We start from the raw sequence: 14,335 nt of genomic DNA on the forward strand, positions 1-14,335 counted from the left end.
GACGACTTACAAATGAATACTCAATTTGGAATTCCAACAACACTACAGCACAGTATATTAACAGCCTGCAAAGACTTATTTTTGGCAGCTCTTTTTTTTTTTTTTTTAAATCTGTTACATGTTTTTTCTTAGCAGTACTGTAGCTTCAAAACATTTGAGGTTATTCATACTGTACCACTGTATGCCCTTCACTTTTATTTGTTTAAGGACAAGCTGCAATAGGTTATTTTATTTAGTGTGCTCAATTGTTTTACCCCCGATTTCCTCTCCAATTTGAAATCTCCAATCAAACAGCTCAGGAGAACCGAAGGTTCCGTAGGTGTCCTCCAATCCCTGAGCCATCTTTTTCTTTTACACCCAGGAACTCGAGAGCGGATGTCAGCGAGCTACCGACCTCTGGAGGAGAAAGCACAGCCCTGCAGGTGTCTGCGTTTGAGCTCACTGAGCACCTAGCCAGCAGGATTTGCTGTAGAGATAGGCATAGCACTGGTTTATTCAGCCTTTTGGATTGTGTAAAGTCCTTCGGATGGCTCAGTGTTGCTCAAAATATATCTGTAATTTCAAAGTTCCTGTTTTGGCAGCAGGACACTGCTGATTATCTCTCTGCCCTAAAGGTCAAAAGATGTCAAAAATAGCACTTGATAATGTTAAAATTGAAAGCAGACGTGAAACCTAGTAATTTTCCAAATTCCCGAATGTATAAACACTATGTAAGCAAAAACAGATCAGAAGATAAGCTAATTAGGTATATCAGTATAAAAATGTATCCTAATGCAGAAGGACAATTCATTTTTCATGCACACTTTTGATTTTGATTGAAAGAAAATACTGTACAGTATCACCTCTTATACTTTTTTGTATTAAAATAGTTTTCCTTATTATCAAATGTAATTCTATTTTAGAACGTGAAGTGATTATTGAAGTGAGAAAACAAAGTCTGTTTAGTTTATCTTGTTCAAACTGATTTTCATCATTGTGATTTTGCTAAACCCTCCTGGGTAACACAAGAGTGAGCAATTCAATGCAAATCAGCATGGAAAATGGCACTGCAGACCTGACAGATTTGGAAGAGCGATGCAGTTAATCACTGCTGCTCCTGGATGCCAGCACAAAAACAGATGGAATAAATTCCGTAATCTCATATACATGGGTACGAATTCCCTTCCGACACAGATTTGCCGTTACACAATTCCAGACATGGCTTTGTGCATTTTTAAACAACCCGACAGACTTCTGCTACTTTAAAATCAGAACTCCTCCTCTGCACTGCACCAGAAGCATGCATCTACAGTGCAATGACCTGTTATTCTTATTCAATACAAAGCAGTGGCATAGCTAGGGGGGTGGTTTTAGGGGGCTGTTGCCCCCCCCCCCCCAAAAAATGAATTAACTATGTGTGGAAAAAAAAAAAAAAAAAAAAATTAATATATATATATATATATATATATATATATATATATATATATATATATATATATATATATAAAAATTAGCCATGTGCAAAAATCTCAATCCATCACAAGCACCACCCCACCCCACCGCCCCCCACAACAAAATCCTGCCAATCATTCTCAGCACAACCTCCCCGCAAAACAAAATACAGGCGATTCACCACCAGCACCCCCACCCCCCGGAACCAAATCCATGACACGCCAGTGTTATCTACGTTCCCTCTGGGGATTTTATTTAGTTAGCCTCTGTGGCTAAAACAACTCAACATTTTTTAACCACACTGGAAAAACATAAGTCATGGCAAAGAAGGTTAAAAATATCTGTAAAAGTATTTGATTGTAGGCCTACACAATACAAAAAGTATAACCATTTCAAATGTTAATAACCTACTAATACAACTAAACAACTGCTCTTTCCATTGCTTTCCTTCCTTTTTCAGTTTCCATTGCAACCCTAATGTCACCTTCAACAACATACTGTCCCAGGTAGAATAGGTACTGTACTGGTCTGCCCTTTACAAGTTCACAGGGCTAAAATAACAATTGTACTACAGGAATTGTAAAGGCATTTATTTATATAGTATACAATGTTCATACTTAAAAATATGAATAGGTTTTAATATATTTATTTCAGCAAGACAAAGTGTGTACTTTATTTTAAACATGTAACTTAGCTAGATGTTTTAATGACAGACCCCACTCTACCAACACATTTACAGCAGGCTATCTGAATGCTATTATTGCTTTGATTTCTTTAATAAATGCTAAATTTACTACCGTGTGAAAAAAAACAACAACTGTTGCATAGTCATTTAGATTACATTATTTGTTGTAATATTATTAATACATTTAGATAATGCCTTTAACCAAGGCGCTTCATAATATTGCTTACTCCAGCAGCTTATTGTTTGTTTTGATTGTTCTTTCGCTTGGATCCCAAGTTAGCCAATCGAGGGTGTACTGACTGTGCACCAGTAGTTTATATGGTTAAATAAATATTCACTGACCAACCTTATTAATCCTCCGTTTACCCTCCGCCTCTGATTAAACAACAGAGATAGGGACCTACTGTATCGAACAGAAAAAAATAAGTTGTGTTTAGTGAACTAACTAAAGTCGAACGAATCCAGCTTAATAATGTTACGTTAACATATTGAATTACATACCGCCTTGCAGCTTTCCATATACAGCACTCTGCGTATACGAACACCTCCTAGGAGAACACTTCGCCTAAGGGAACTAGTGTTCCACGGTATATCGATACCTACGGTATATCATGATACCAAAAATCCTACCATACCTAATATAGGGGTAAACAAAAATATTGAAGTACCACAATTTTTCGATACTGTTTTTTTTTCCGTTTTTTTAAAATTATTTTTAAAGCTTTAAAACAAAACACTAATTGTGTGCTTTAAAAACAATATGAACTAAGCATGCTCATTTCTGCTTGGCGGAAGTGACCAACTGCCCTGCGCTTTCTGGGAAAATTTAATTAGTGCAGATGTAATGGCGAATGCTGGAAAAAGAAGCTTGGTGTGGAACTATTTTGGATTTCAGCCAGATGACAACGGCAATTTGGTTGAAGGCAGACAGCCAAAATGTCGAAAGTGTTTTAAAAGAAGTGAAAAACAAGGGAGGAAACACCACCAATGCATTGAAACATCTTTCAGATCGCCACCCTGAGCTCTTTGCCGAAGTTTACCTTTTTCTTTTATTGTTGTTTTTAGTTCTTTTAGTTTAAGTGAATCCTTCTGTACATATTACTTACTAAAAAAAAAGAAAAAAAGAAAAAAAGAAAAAAGCACAGCAAATAAAACTGGAATGAAGCAGGCAGTTTGCACTTTCTAGAAAACTTCAAAGAAAATTTCGACTCTTATTTTAAGCATGCCAATTGTAATGTTAAAGAACCTGAAAATGCTAACCTGGAATTACGCAACCTGAGGCTAAAAAAAAAAAAAAAAAAAAAAAAAAAGAGAGTTTAAAAACGTGTCATACAAAACACTTGCAGTGATAAATAGTGCAGAGTATGGTTGAAACAATTTACAGTATACTGTGCCATATATATGATCAAAGCTTGTTTTTTTTCATCACTACAGTGCATTTGCTATAAGCTGCAAAAATATACTCTACCGCATGTCTAATGTTAGCAATGTTTTCTTTGGATTTTGTGGTAATCAGTATTTATGTGTATGTAATGTGATAGCTCTGAAACTCCTGTGTTTTGAATTGTATGCATTAACAGTGGAAAGACCAGGATGAATACAGATTTCATTGCTAGCATAGCAGTTTCCCTACAGATAACAGGATCAATGTGACGCTTCACCTGCAAAGGAAAGCACAGGACCTTTAGAAGCTTCCGAGTCACACTGCAAAAGTCTGCCAATACAGACGGCTGCAGGTTCAGCATGAAAGCAATGAAAAGCACTTACAGTTTATTACAGTAGTCAGAATGGTTGTCTTGTCTAATTTACTTTCTTTGCAAGACTTTAACAACCAAAACGAGCATGATGGGCCAAAAGGCCTCCTTTCGCTAGTAAAATGTCTTATGTTCTTATTTAAGGTGCACTGGGATGTTGTTTTGACAGACATTTGGCTTGAATACGCTTAAACATAATTCTGTTCTAATGCAAGAGGAAGGCATCTACATTAGTAGCCCTTTTGTTTTAGAAATGTAGCATTAAATACAATGCTTAACTTTGAATTTTTCACTATATATATATATATATATATATATATATATACACACACACACAGTACTGTGCAAAAGTTTTAGGCAGGTGTGAAAAAATGCTAAAGTAAGAATGCTTTCAAAAATAGACATGTTAATAGTTTATATTTATCAATTAACAAAATGCAAAGTGAGTGAACAGAAAAATCTACATCAAATCAATATTTGGTGTGACCACCCTTTGCCTTCAAAACAGCATCAATTCTTCTTGGTACACTTGCACCTCAGTTGCTTCTCTCTCTTCATGTAATCCCAGACAGACTCGATGTTGAGATCAGGGCTCTGTGGGGGCCATACCATCACTTCCAGGACTCCTTGTTCTTCTTTACGCTGAAGATAGTTCTTAGCTGTATGTTTGGAGTCGTTGTCATGCTGCAGAATAAATTTGGGGCCAATCAGATGCCTCCCTGATGGTATTGCATGGTGGATAAGTATCTGCCTGTACTTCTCAGCATTGAGGAGACCATTAATTCTGACCAAATCCCCAACTCCATTTGCAGAAATGCAGCCCCAAACTTGCAAGGAACCTCCACCATACTTCACTGTTGCCTGCAGACACTCATTCGTGTACCGCTCTCCAGCCCTTCGGCGAACAAACTGTCTTCTGCTACAGCCAACTATTTCAAATTTTGACTCATCAGTCCAGAGCACCTGCTGCCATTTTTCTGCACCCCAGTTCCTGTGTTTTCGTGCATAGTTGAGTCGCTTGGCCTTGTTTCCACGTCGGAGGTATGGCTTTTTGGCCGCAAGTCTTCCATGAAGGCCACTTCTGACCAGACTTCTCCGGACAGTAGATGGGTGTACCAGGGTCCCACTGTTTTCTGCCAATTCTGAGCTGATGGCACTGCTGGACATCTTCCGATTGCGAAGGGAAGTAAGCATGATGTGTCTTTCATCTGCTGCAGTAAGTTTCCTTGGCCGACCACTGCGTCTACGGTCCTCAACGTTGCCCGTTTCTTTGTGCTTCTTCAAAAGAGCTTGGACAGCACATCTGGAAACCCCTGTCTGCCTTGAAATTTCTGCCTGGGAGAGACCTTGCTGATGCAGTATAAATACCTTGTGTCTTGTTGCTGTGCTCAGTCTTGCCATGGTGTATGACTTTTGACAGTAAACTGTCTTCAGCAACCTCACCTTGTTAGCCGAGTTTGGCTGTTCCTCACCCAGTTTTATTCCTCCTACACAGCTGTTTCTGTTCAGGTTAATGATTGTGTTTCAACCTACATATTGAATTGATGATCATTAGCACCTGTCTGGTATAATTGTTTAATCATACACCTATATGCCTACAAAATCCCTGACTTTGTGCAAGTGTACCTAGAAGAACTGATGCTGTTTTGAAGGCAAAGGGTGGTCACACCAAATATTGATTTGATGTAGATTTTTCTTCTGTTCACTCACTTTGCATTTAGTTAATTGATAAATGTAATCTATTAACATGTCTATTTTTGAAAGCATTCTTACTTTACAGCATTTTTTCACACCTGCCTAAAACCTTTGCACAGTACTGTATATATATATATATATATTTTTTATCCGCTTAACTAATTTTATTAAATTATATGGAAGTGGTGATTTTCAAATACAATTGTAAAATGAACACAGTGTGTTCGGATATTCGCTCATAACTTTAAGTTGTTCATTTTCAAAAAGTAATAAAAGCCATTATATTGCTCAGAACGCAGGCAGAGGCAGCATAGCAGCAATGTGGAGTAGTGGTTAGGGCTCTGGACTCTTGACTGGAGGGTTGTTGGTTCAATCCCAAGTGGGGAACACTGCTGCTGTACCCCTAAGCAAGGTACTTTACCTAGATTGCTCCAGTAAAAACCCAACTGTATAAATGGGTAGATGTATGTAAAAATAATGTGATATCTTGTAACAATTGTAAGTCGCCCTGGATATATATATATATATATATATAGATATATATATATATATATATAGATATATATATATATATATATAGATATAGATATATATATATAGATATATATATAGATATATATATATATATATAGATATAGATATATATATATATATATATATATATATATATATATATATATATTTAAATTAATGTCTCAATCCTAAAATTCTAGGTGATGTAAAACTTTTGGCCATAGCTGTAACATGGACCATGAGTAAAAAATGGTGTGCTTGTAACAGTTTGAAAAATACTGCACTGCATCGAAATCAGTAATACATAGATTTTGATGCATTCATACCGGATTTAAGGAATGCAAAAATTGAGTATCTGGGGCTCATTGCTGATTCAGCCACACTCTTTCATGGAAAAACTACAGTACTCTATGAACGGCATTGTAGACTACAACATCAGGTTTCTATTTTTTGAGATGAATCACTTTGACTGGGTGATATTTACGACAGCTTTGTCTTTTTATATTCTTCACAATACTGTACATGTCACAGTGGATATCTATTTTGTCTCCAATATTGGTTTGTAAAGTAAAGGTGTACAGAAACAAAACAACAACAACTTGTCTGTCCTTGAGTGTTGGCTGTTGAACGAAGTCCATTACCTTTTAGATCGTAAATGTAACGTCTCAAGTAAACGCTTTACTGACCTTCAAAAAAATAAGCAAGTAGAAGAAATGTAGTGTTCCTAATAGATCACATCTAACAAATATATTATATTTTAAAAAAATAACACACACACACACAAAGTAGAGAGTCAATTATCCGATCTTTGATCAAACGTACTGTCTAATCAACCGAATGCAACTGTAATCGAGTGATGAATTACGTACATAGCTTCTGCTGCTAAAATGGCTATGAGATTTAGCTGCCAAAAAAAACCCAGCAGACTGAAGCAAACGAGTTACAGAATTATTCAGACCACCAAAACCTTAGATGGAGCATTGTGTGCTTTACATTGTTGCAGTTCAGCAAATGAAAACAGTCACCTCGTTCTTGATTGTTCTTCTATTTTGTCAGTAAGGGCTGGAGATCCTGTCTGTTATTGAGCAGCTAAGAACTTTTATTCATTTCAGTTGCACGTTATTACAATGCCAGCAAGTATCAAAGTATAGAAACATTTTACTGAATGTTTGTAGTTTAATGATTCCTAAAGTTCTGTAATGTGTCAAAGTTGTACTGAACTGTATTCTTTAATGATTTTCAAAGTTTGGTATATGGTACGTTTAATTACAGTATTTCATTTCCTTTAACTGTAGGTTAAAGTTTTACTGAATTGCATTAATTGTAAAGATTTGTAATGTTATATGCTTAATGTGATAGAATAGGTTACTAGCTATATATCATCAGTAGGTACTTGTGTATGTTAACTTTATACTATACATTATTAAAAGGTACAGTAATTGTTACTAATACCTGTTCGATTATCCATACAAATCAATTATGCAAACTAGTATCGGTCCCAATAAGTTTGGAAAATTGAGTCACCCAACTGGAAATAAAGCCAATTCATAAATATGCATTTGGAATTCTAAAACTGCTTGTATGTAATAATGATAAAATAAAATGAAAGAACACAAAAGAAGCAATTCAGCCCTGCTGTGGTGGTACAGATTACACAAAACATGACCTACGCAGTACAAGTCATACAACACTGCTATTCTTATACAGTCTGAGGCTTGTAGCCAATAACCACGGAGGCTAGCAAAGTCCATACATTTGTCATTATTGTAGTATTACACAGTTTTGAAAAAGATAAATCTCAAAATTATTATGACCAAAAATTATTGCTCATACTTTGTAAAAGCAAAAAATATCTTTTATTAACTGACATGATGGTTAACCCATTTACATTTGTTGTAAATTTGTTGTGCTGACTTGTGCTGAATGTAAACCATATGCAGGCATTGTCATGTGTTCACAGAGCAATATGCCAACATCAGGAGGAAATCATTTACCTGGAATTATGCAACATACCAGCATGCACTTTGTAGATTTGCAACATCACACATTCTATTCAGAGGTGTAATGTTGTAGACTAAATCTTATTCAAATTAGTCTATTATTATTTCTAGGTGTCAGTTTGTAAATTGTGACCTGGCCACTCTACTTATCTGAAAGCAGAGCTCATGGCATATAGGTATGCTTACATTAAACTGTCAACAGCAGTCTATGAAGTTACTCTGTCAAGGCACTGCAGTACATGGTTATAACATTGTCCAGATTTGATAGACCCAGGTATTTAAATATTTTACAGATCAACACATTTATTTTCAACACAGGTTTAAAGTAGGCATATCTTTACATTAGTTTGACATGCAGCATCTAGAGAACCACCAATTGTGATCACTTGCTATGAGCATTTTATAGCTACCATATAGTCAAAAAGTTCTTGAGAGTATCAGTCTGGGGGATATGGAGAACACAGTCTGTACTTCACACTCCACCCCCCATAAAGCACTGCCTGTCCAGTTTTGATTAAACTTGCACAAGTTATTACAATACCACAAGTTATAATATTAAAAGTTTGTATTATCTGTCATTATTGGCTTTCTGCATACTAGATGTTACCCATTAAAGTAATTTTCACAGGGTCTCTATCTGCAGGCAAATAGCAATGCAGTTGTAGGAAGTGCTGCAACAGTGGTTGGCAAATTCTCATCTGGCTTAACGTGGAATTGTATCCTACGACTAGAACACATTTTGCAGTGTATATTTGTATTTTGAAAACTGTTGTAATAAAAAGGCAGCTTCCATAGCAGTACTACCCCTTTAGTAAAGGAAACCCGTTTACTATAAAAACAATAAACAGCCAGTTATAGATCTACAATGTACTGTACACGTCACAGTATCCTAGTGCATATAATCAGGAAGAAATACTGGGTTGGGGGCGACAACAACACACACAAACCTGACCATAAAAATTGTCAGTCATAACATGTCGATGCCATCCAACCTTTGTCAAAGAATGTTGTTTGCTGTACCAAACACGTCACACTGCTTCAATTACGTAGCAGATTCTGGCTTCTACTGCCCACATTTTTGGCAATATTCATAAAGATACATGTCTTGTTAACTAAGAAGGTATTTATTAATTCGATAATACCTATACTGTGTGTGTATAGATAGATAGATAGATAGATAGATAGATAGATAGACAGACACCAAGGCAGCATGAAGACGCTACAGAATGTAATGTATTTGACAAACACCCCTTTTTACCGATTCACGTGCCGTCTTGCAAGCAGTCAGTGCTGGCTGCTGGCTGTTTGTATCTCATAAAAATAAGAAAATAACTTTTTTTTTTTTTTTTTACTGCGCGTCATTTTTCAAACGCAATAACTACATGAGTAATCACACACTAAACCAAAAATAACACAGTGTACACATGCAATGGTAATACTGTACTTACCACATATGTGGACCCATTCTCTCCAGAACGAACCTCGGTCTCAGGAATGGAAAAATGCATGTTATATTCCAACGTGGCCCGTATACTTCCCTAGACAACGAAATGTCCCCCCCACCGCACCACCCCCCCAAAAAAAATTCAGACAACTTCAAAAACTGAAGCGCTAAACTTTCCCTAATTCCCCTAGAGCAGCCATGTTGCAAACTGCAGGTACTTCCACCCTGGAAGAGGTCTTTTTAAACCTGTTTTTATAGTCTCTGATTTGTTTTCTTTTAAATTAAAAGTTGTTTTCACCACATTGACTTTCACTATAACTTTTAACGACCATACTGTAATCTTAGAAAATATATTTATCGTTTACTTTATTTTAGAATTTTTTTTTTTTTTTTATTTAAATTAATACTTTTCGTAACCCCCCTCTTTTAGATGGTATATTCTCGACTAAAGCAGATATTTTCTGACCGGGCGCATACCAGAATAAATCTTGTTTTAAAATTATTTAAAACATATAATATTCCTTAGAATATTTATTATTATTATTATTATTATTATTATTATTATAATCACAAATCTTACAACCTGTCTATAATTTAGATATAACGTCCCTGCTTTTTAAGTGCAGCAGCGTTTGAAATACGGTATATTCTCTCTACTATGTAGTTGGTCACATTGCAACACAGAGCCCTCTGGCATCAACCAAGAGTGAAAAGGGAATACGAAACGTTAGTTAAAAGTCGATGGTAGGTGCTTTTAAATAGTATATAGCTGAAGACATGATATGTACATTTTTTTTACTGGTCTAAAGTTAAAACCTTATCACTTCAGCAAATCTATTGTTTTGTTTTTTGGTAAATGTTATTAATTGACAAACGTAACCCCCACTGGTTTAATGGACAGTTCTTCAGTGCTTGAATGATATAGATCATCAGATGACCTCGCATGAGGAACATTGAGAGGAACGGTACTTTACTTCCTCGTGCCAAGTTATATTGGCGAGAATTGCCAGACACTCTGTACAGCGAGGATAGTTTACGTGTACATTTCACTTGTCATGTGTAGTTCCCAACACTTAGGTGAAATGTAGAAAAAAAAGTAAATACCTGTAATTCAGTAAGAGAAATAAGTCGCCAAAGTAAGATTTTTGCAGACCCGCAGTGACTTTTATCCACGCATATACATCCGTTTTGTCAGCATATACTAGGGAACGCACTTACTGTGATGTACATCTCATTTATTTTAAATGATTTATTTCTGTTTTAAAATTGAATATTTGCCTGCACAATATGTATATATTTTTTATATAATATAAATATATGCAGAGGTCTACCATGCGTGAGATTTGAAACTATAACCGTCAGTTTGCAAGCGTGTTGTGTTACTGTCAGTGCTACACAACTAGTTGAGAAAATATACGGCATTTTGAAAGATGAAGTCAGTCAGCTGAGAATTCCCTGGAAGTGTGTGTGCATCAGTGTGTTTTTTTTTCGAGACCTCATCATTGTGAGATTCTGATCTTGATCTCTGACAAAATGTTGGTTTCCTGTCAGTGTAACGCTCATTGTGGTCCCTATTGGCGCAAGGAAGTACGGTTTTCTCTCAAAAAGCACCGTTAATTTCTGAGAATTAGCAATGCTGAAGGATAGCCTATATATTTGGTAAAAGTAAAACATAATTAAATTAATTAATAAATATTTAAATAAATGAATACATAAATCAACAAATAGACATTTATTTATTTCTTTATCTATCTTGATATTTATTTATTTTTCACTCAGATATAAACACAGCCATTTAATGCTGTATGAAACAAAAATAAATACTCAACAGTTCTTGTTCAGTTGTATATTAGTGAAGATTTTTGTACATAAAGGTCGTCATGCTTTCATATATTTTTACTTTCAGATTTAAAATATATATTGTAACGACCCAGTCAATTGCTTTGTTGTAGGACTTGTTGTCTGTTCAGTTTGTCTTTGCTGTCTTAATTTATGCTGCATGTATTGTAAGGGGAACGGGTCACAACGTTACTTAACATGGGAAGGGGGAGTGAGTGAATGAGTGGGGAGAATGTGTGTTGCTGTTTTCAGGGGTTGCAGAGCATGGATGTGTCTGGTTGGTGAGCCGGACAGCGGCGGGAAACGACAGGAGGTTAGATAATAAATGGGTGCGACAGAGCGAGCGTGTGAGCTGTGACCGGAGGGAATACGCAGTGAAAGTGCCAAGACTAAAACGTAGGGTTATTATTTTGGTGCTGTGAATTCCGTCCCTTTACAGGAATTCTCTGTAGTTTCAAATAAAGTAAGCATTTTGAAAATTCAACACCGTCTCCCTGAGTCTATGTCTTGACAATTTCACAATCCAGAAAGATGTAGTAATAAGCACTTGCAGGAGACATTGGGGCAAATGTTAAGTACCTGGAGTGCCATTCCAGCACATGTTTAATAGTTATCATTATTTGATTAAGGGTGTTGACCCTGCCCACCTCTGCTCAATAGGATGGTAGTGTTTATTTATAAACAGTATTTGTCATGTGAATGTGAACAATGCTTTATACTTTGAAACAGTCAATGTGATTGGGTTAAAGCATGTTCACAAAAGCATAACAAACAAAATAGTTTGCTTGAAGAGATGTAATTGCTTACTTTAAAGGTCTTTTGTAAAGTGATAAAAACGCCCTTTTAAACCTCAAGGTACGTGTTTTAGCCTTGTAAGTTATTTATTGTTGCAACCCTGACTGCCTCCCTCTTGACAGATTCCCGTGATCTCTGGGGGATGTTCTCTATACATATTGTAACGATCTTGGTTCCCGAGCCGGCTCCTTTGTACAGCGGTATCGGCGCTATGCTTTAGTGCGAGAGCGCCCGGGTTCGTGCCCGCTCTCCGCCTGCGTGTGGATTGCTTCGCCCTGTGTGATGTGCCTGCCTGTGGGAACCAAAATCGCTACATTGGTGTAAGCAGTGGGATGCAGGTACCCCGGTACACACTTGTCAGACTATAGCCTGGTTAGCAAGTCCAGGGCGGACTTGAGGCTGGTTGGGGAAAGTGCAGCGTGCACGGGGGAAGGCAGCAGTAGGGCTGGTAGGTGACGTAATCATACACAAAGACATAAGCCCGATATACGCTCCTAGCAAAGGAGCCGGCTCTTTCGTACAGCGGTATCGGCGCTGTGCTTTAGTGCGAGAGATCCCGGGTTCCCGTCCGCTCTTCGCCTGTGTGTGGATTGCCTCACCCTGTGTGATCCGCCTGTCTGCGAGAACCAAAATCGCTACAATGTTTTTAATGAATTAATACCTGTCAAAACCGAGTGTTTATAATTCCACCGAGGAGAGCTTCAACAACCATTTATGAAAAAGCTGCCAAAAAGTCATCAGTATTTCATAATTGAACCTTCGGAATAAAGAAAATACATAGCGATAGGTTTATCATTAATAAGATTCAGAAGAATTAAATAATTGTTGCTTTTACAATGAGCAATTGAACAGACCCCTAGTCACAGACCTTTATCAGTAACAGACATACTGTATAAATTGCAACAAACGCATACTTGCCAACATTTGGAAACTATTCAGCGGGAAGGTCACGACCATCATGACAGTAAAAATACACATAATGAATAATGAATGTGTCAGCCGCACTAAGAGCACACCGTGTGGTTTTCACTAACTATGCAGAATATATATTTTTTCTATGGTTAAATATCGCGACTTGTTTCCGTTGCATCGGGACGCGGGACATTTGCTAGGAAACTGGGACTGTCCCAACCATATAGGGACTTTTGGCACTTATGAAAACGTAAAGTGGATCGTTTATATTGTGACGTGCACGGGGGCGCTAACCAAATTAGTTGCATAGCGCATAAGCATGGGTAACCTGTAACTGGCAAAAAGGGCTAATTAAACGTTGAGGGGAGCTGTTATAAATGTGGGGAGAGACTGGGGTGTGTGTATGCTTGTGCAAACATAGGGGACTTCCCGTAGTGACCCCCTCTGACTTGTACAAAATAGATAAAAGAAAGGGGAAAAAAGAATGGGGTTTTAACCTGTTGGGAACATATTGTTTTAATGTATTTGTACATTTGTTTAATTTCTCATGAAATAATGGCACTGGCTAGAGGTGTCGGCCACTGTGTTCGGAAGGGGGGGGGGGGGGGGGGGTAATAGTGGGAGCACCCCTTGTAATTAACAACAGTATACTTGAGAGAGGCATTCAGGCCTTATATAATGATCACATAAGCAGTCGGGTGATTCAACATCTTTACATTGCCTCATGTTACTTGTTGTCATTATAGTTTCAATTAAACTGTTCCCATCCTTTTCTACATAAAGCAGTGGTGACATCTAGTGGCCTATAACAGAAACAGCAGGCTGTATTATTATACAGTATTATGGGTATGTATGTCTAAAGTAGATACAAGGCTGTCATTAATTTAAAAAATATCTGATGTTCAGATCTTTTGATAATTTGATAGACAGGCTGTATCACATTACAACGTGTATCTTAAAATATTCAAATATACTTCATTTGTAATAACCTTTGTGTATACAAACTGACAACAGTGCACATTGGTATAATGTATTATGTGATATATACACTCTAAAAGCCTACATTAAAATAATACAATTTGTAAAAATAAAATAAAAAAAATAATAAATAAATAAAATGCAGCATGAATGCAAAAAAGAAATGATTATTTCATAATCTGTTACTCGCAGCCTCAAATCGTCAAGACCTGAAAGAATGTGCTTCCCTTTACCGTCAGCAGAGGGCACTGTAATTTTTTCATTCCAGCGCCGACGTGTGACTGAGTCT

General features: G+C 36.8%; 1 protein-coding gene across 1 annotated transcript in view; it reads right to left on the bottom strand.

Moving 5' to 3' along the window:
- LOC117411590 (sorting nexin-17-like) overlaps positions 1 to 10,193 on the bottom strand; it is a 37,033-nt gene extending 26,840 nt beyond the window's left edge. Inside the window, exon 1 of the mRNA XM_034019249.3 lies at positions 9,527 to 10,193. Coding sequence (XP_033875140.1) covers positions 9,527 to 9,586 — 60 coding nt within the window. The 5' untranslated portion in view covers positions 9,587 to 10,193. The remainder of the gene's footprint in view (positions 1 to 9,526) is intronic.
- Positions 10,194 to 14,335: the final 4,142 nt, after the last annotated feature.

The sequence above is a fragment of the Acipenser ruthenus genome, chromosome 6 (genome assembly GCF_902713425.1).
Source record: "Acipenser ruthenus chromosome 6, fAciRut3.2 maternal haplotype, whole genome shotgun sequence".
Classification (NCBI taxonomy): Eukaryota; Metazoa; Chordata; class Actinopteri; order Acipenseriformes; family Acipenseridae; genus Acipenser; species Acipenser ruthenus.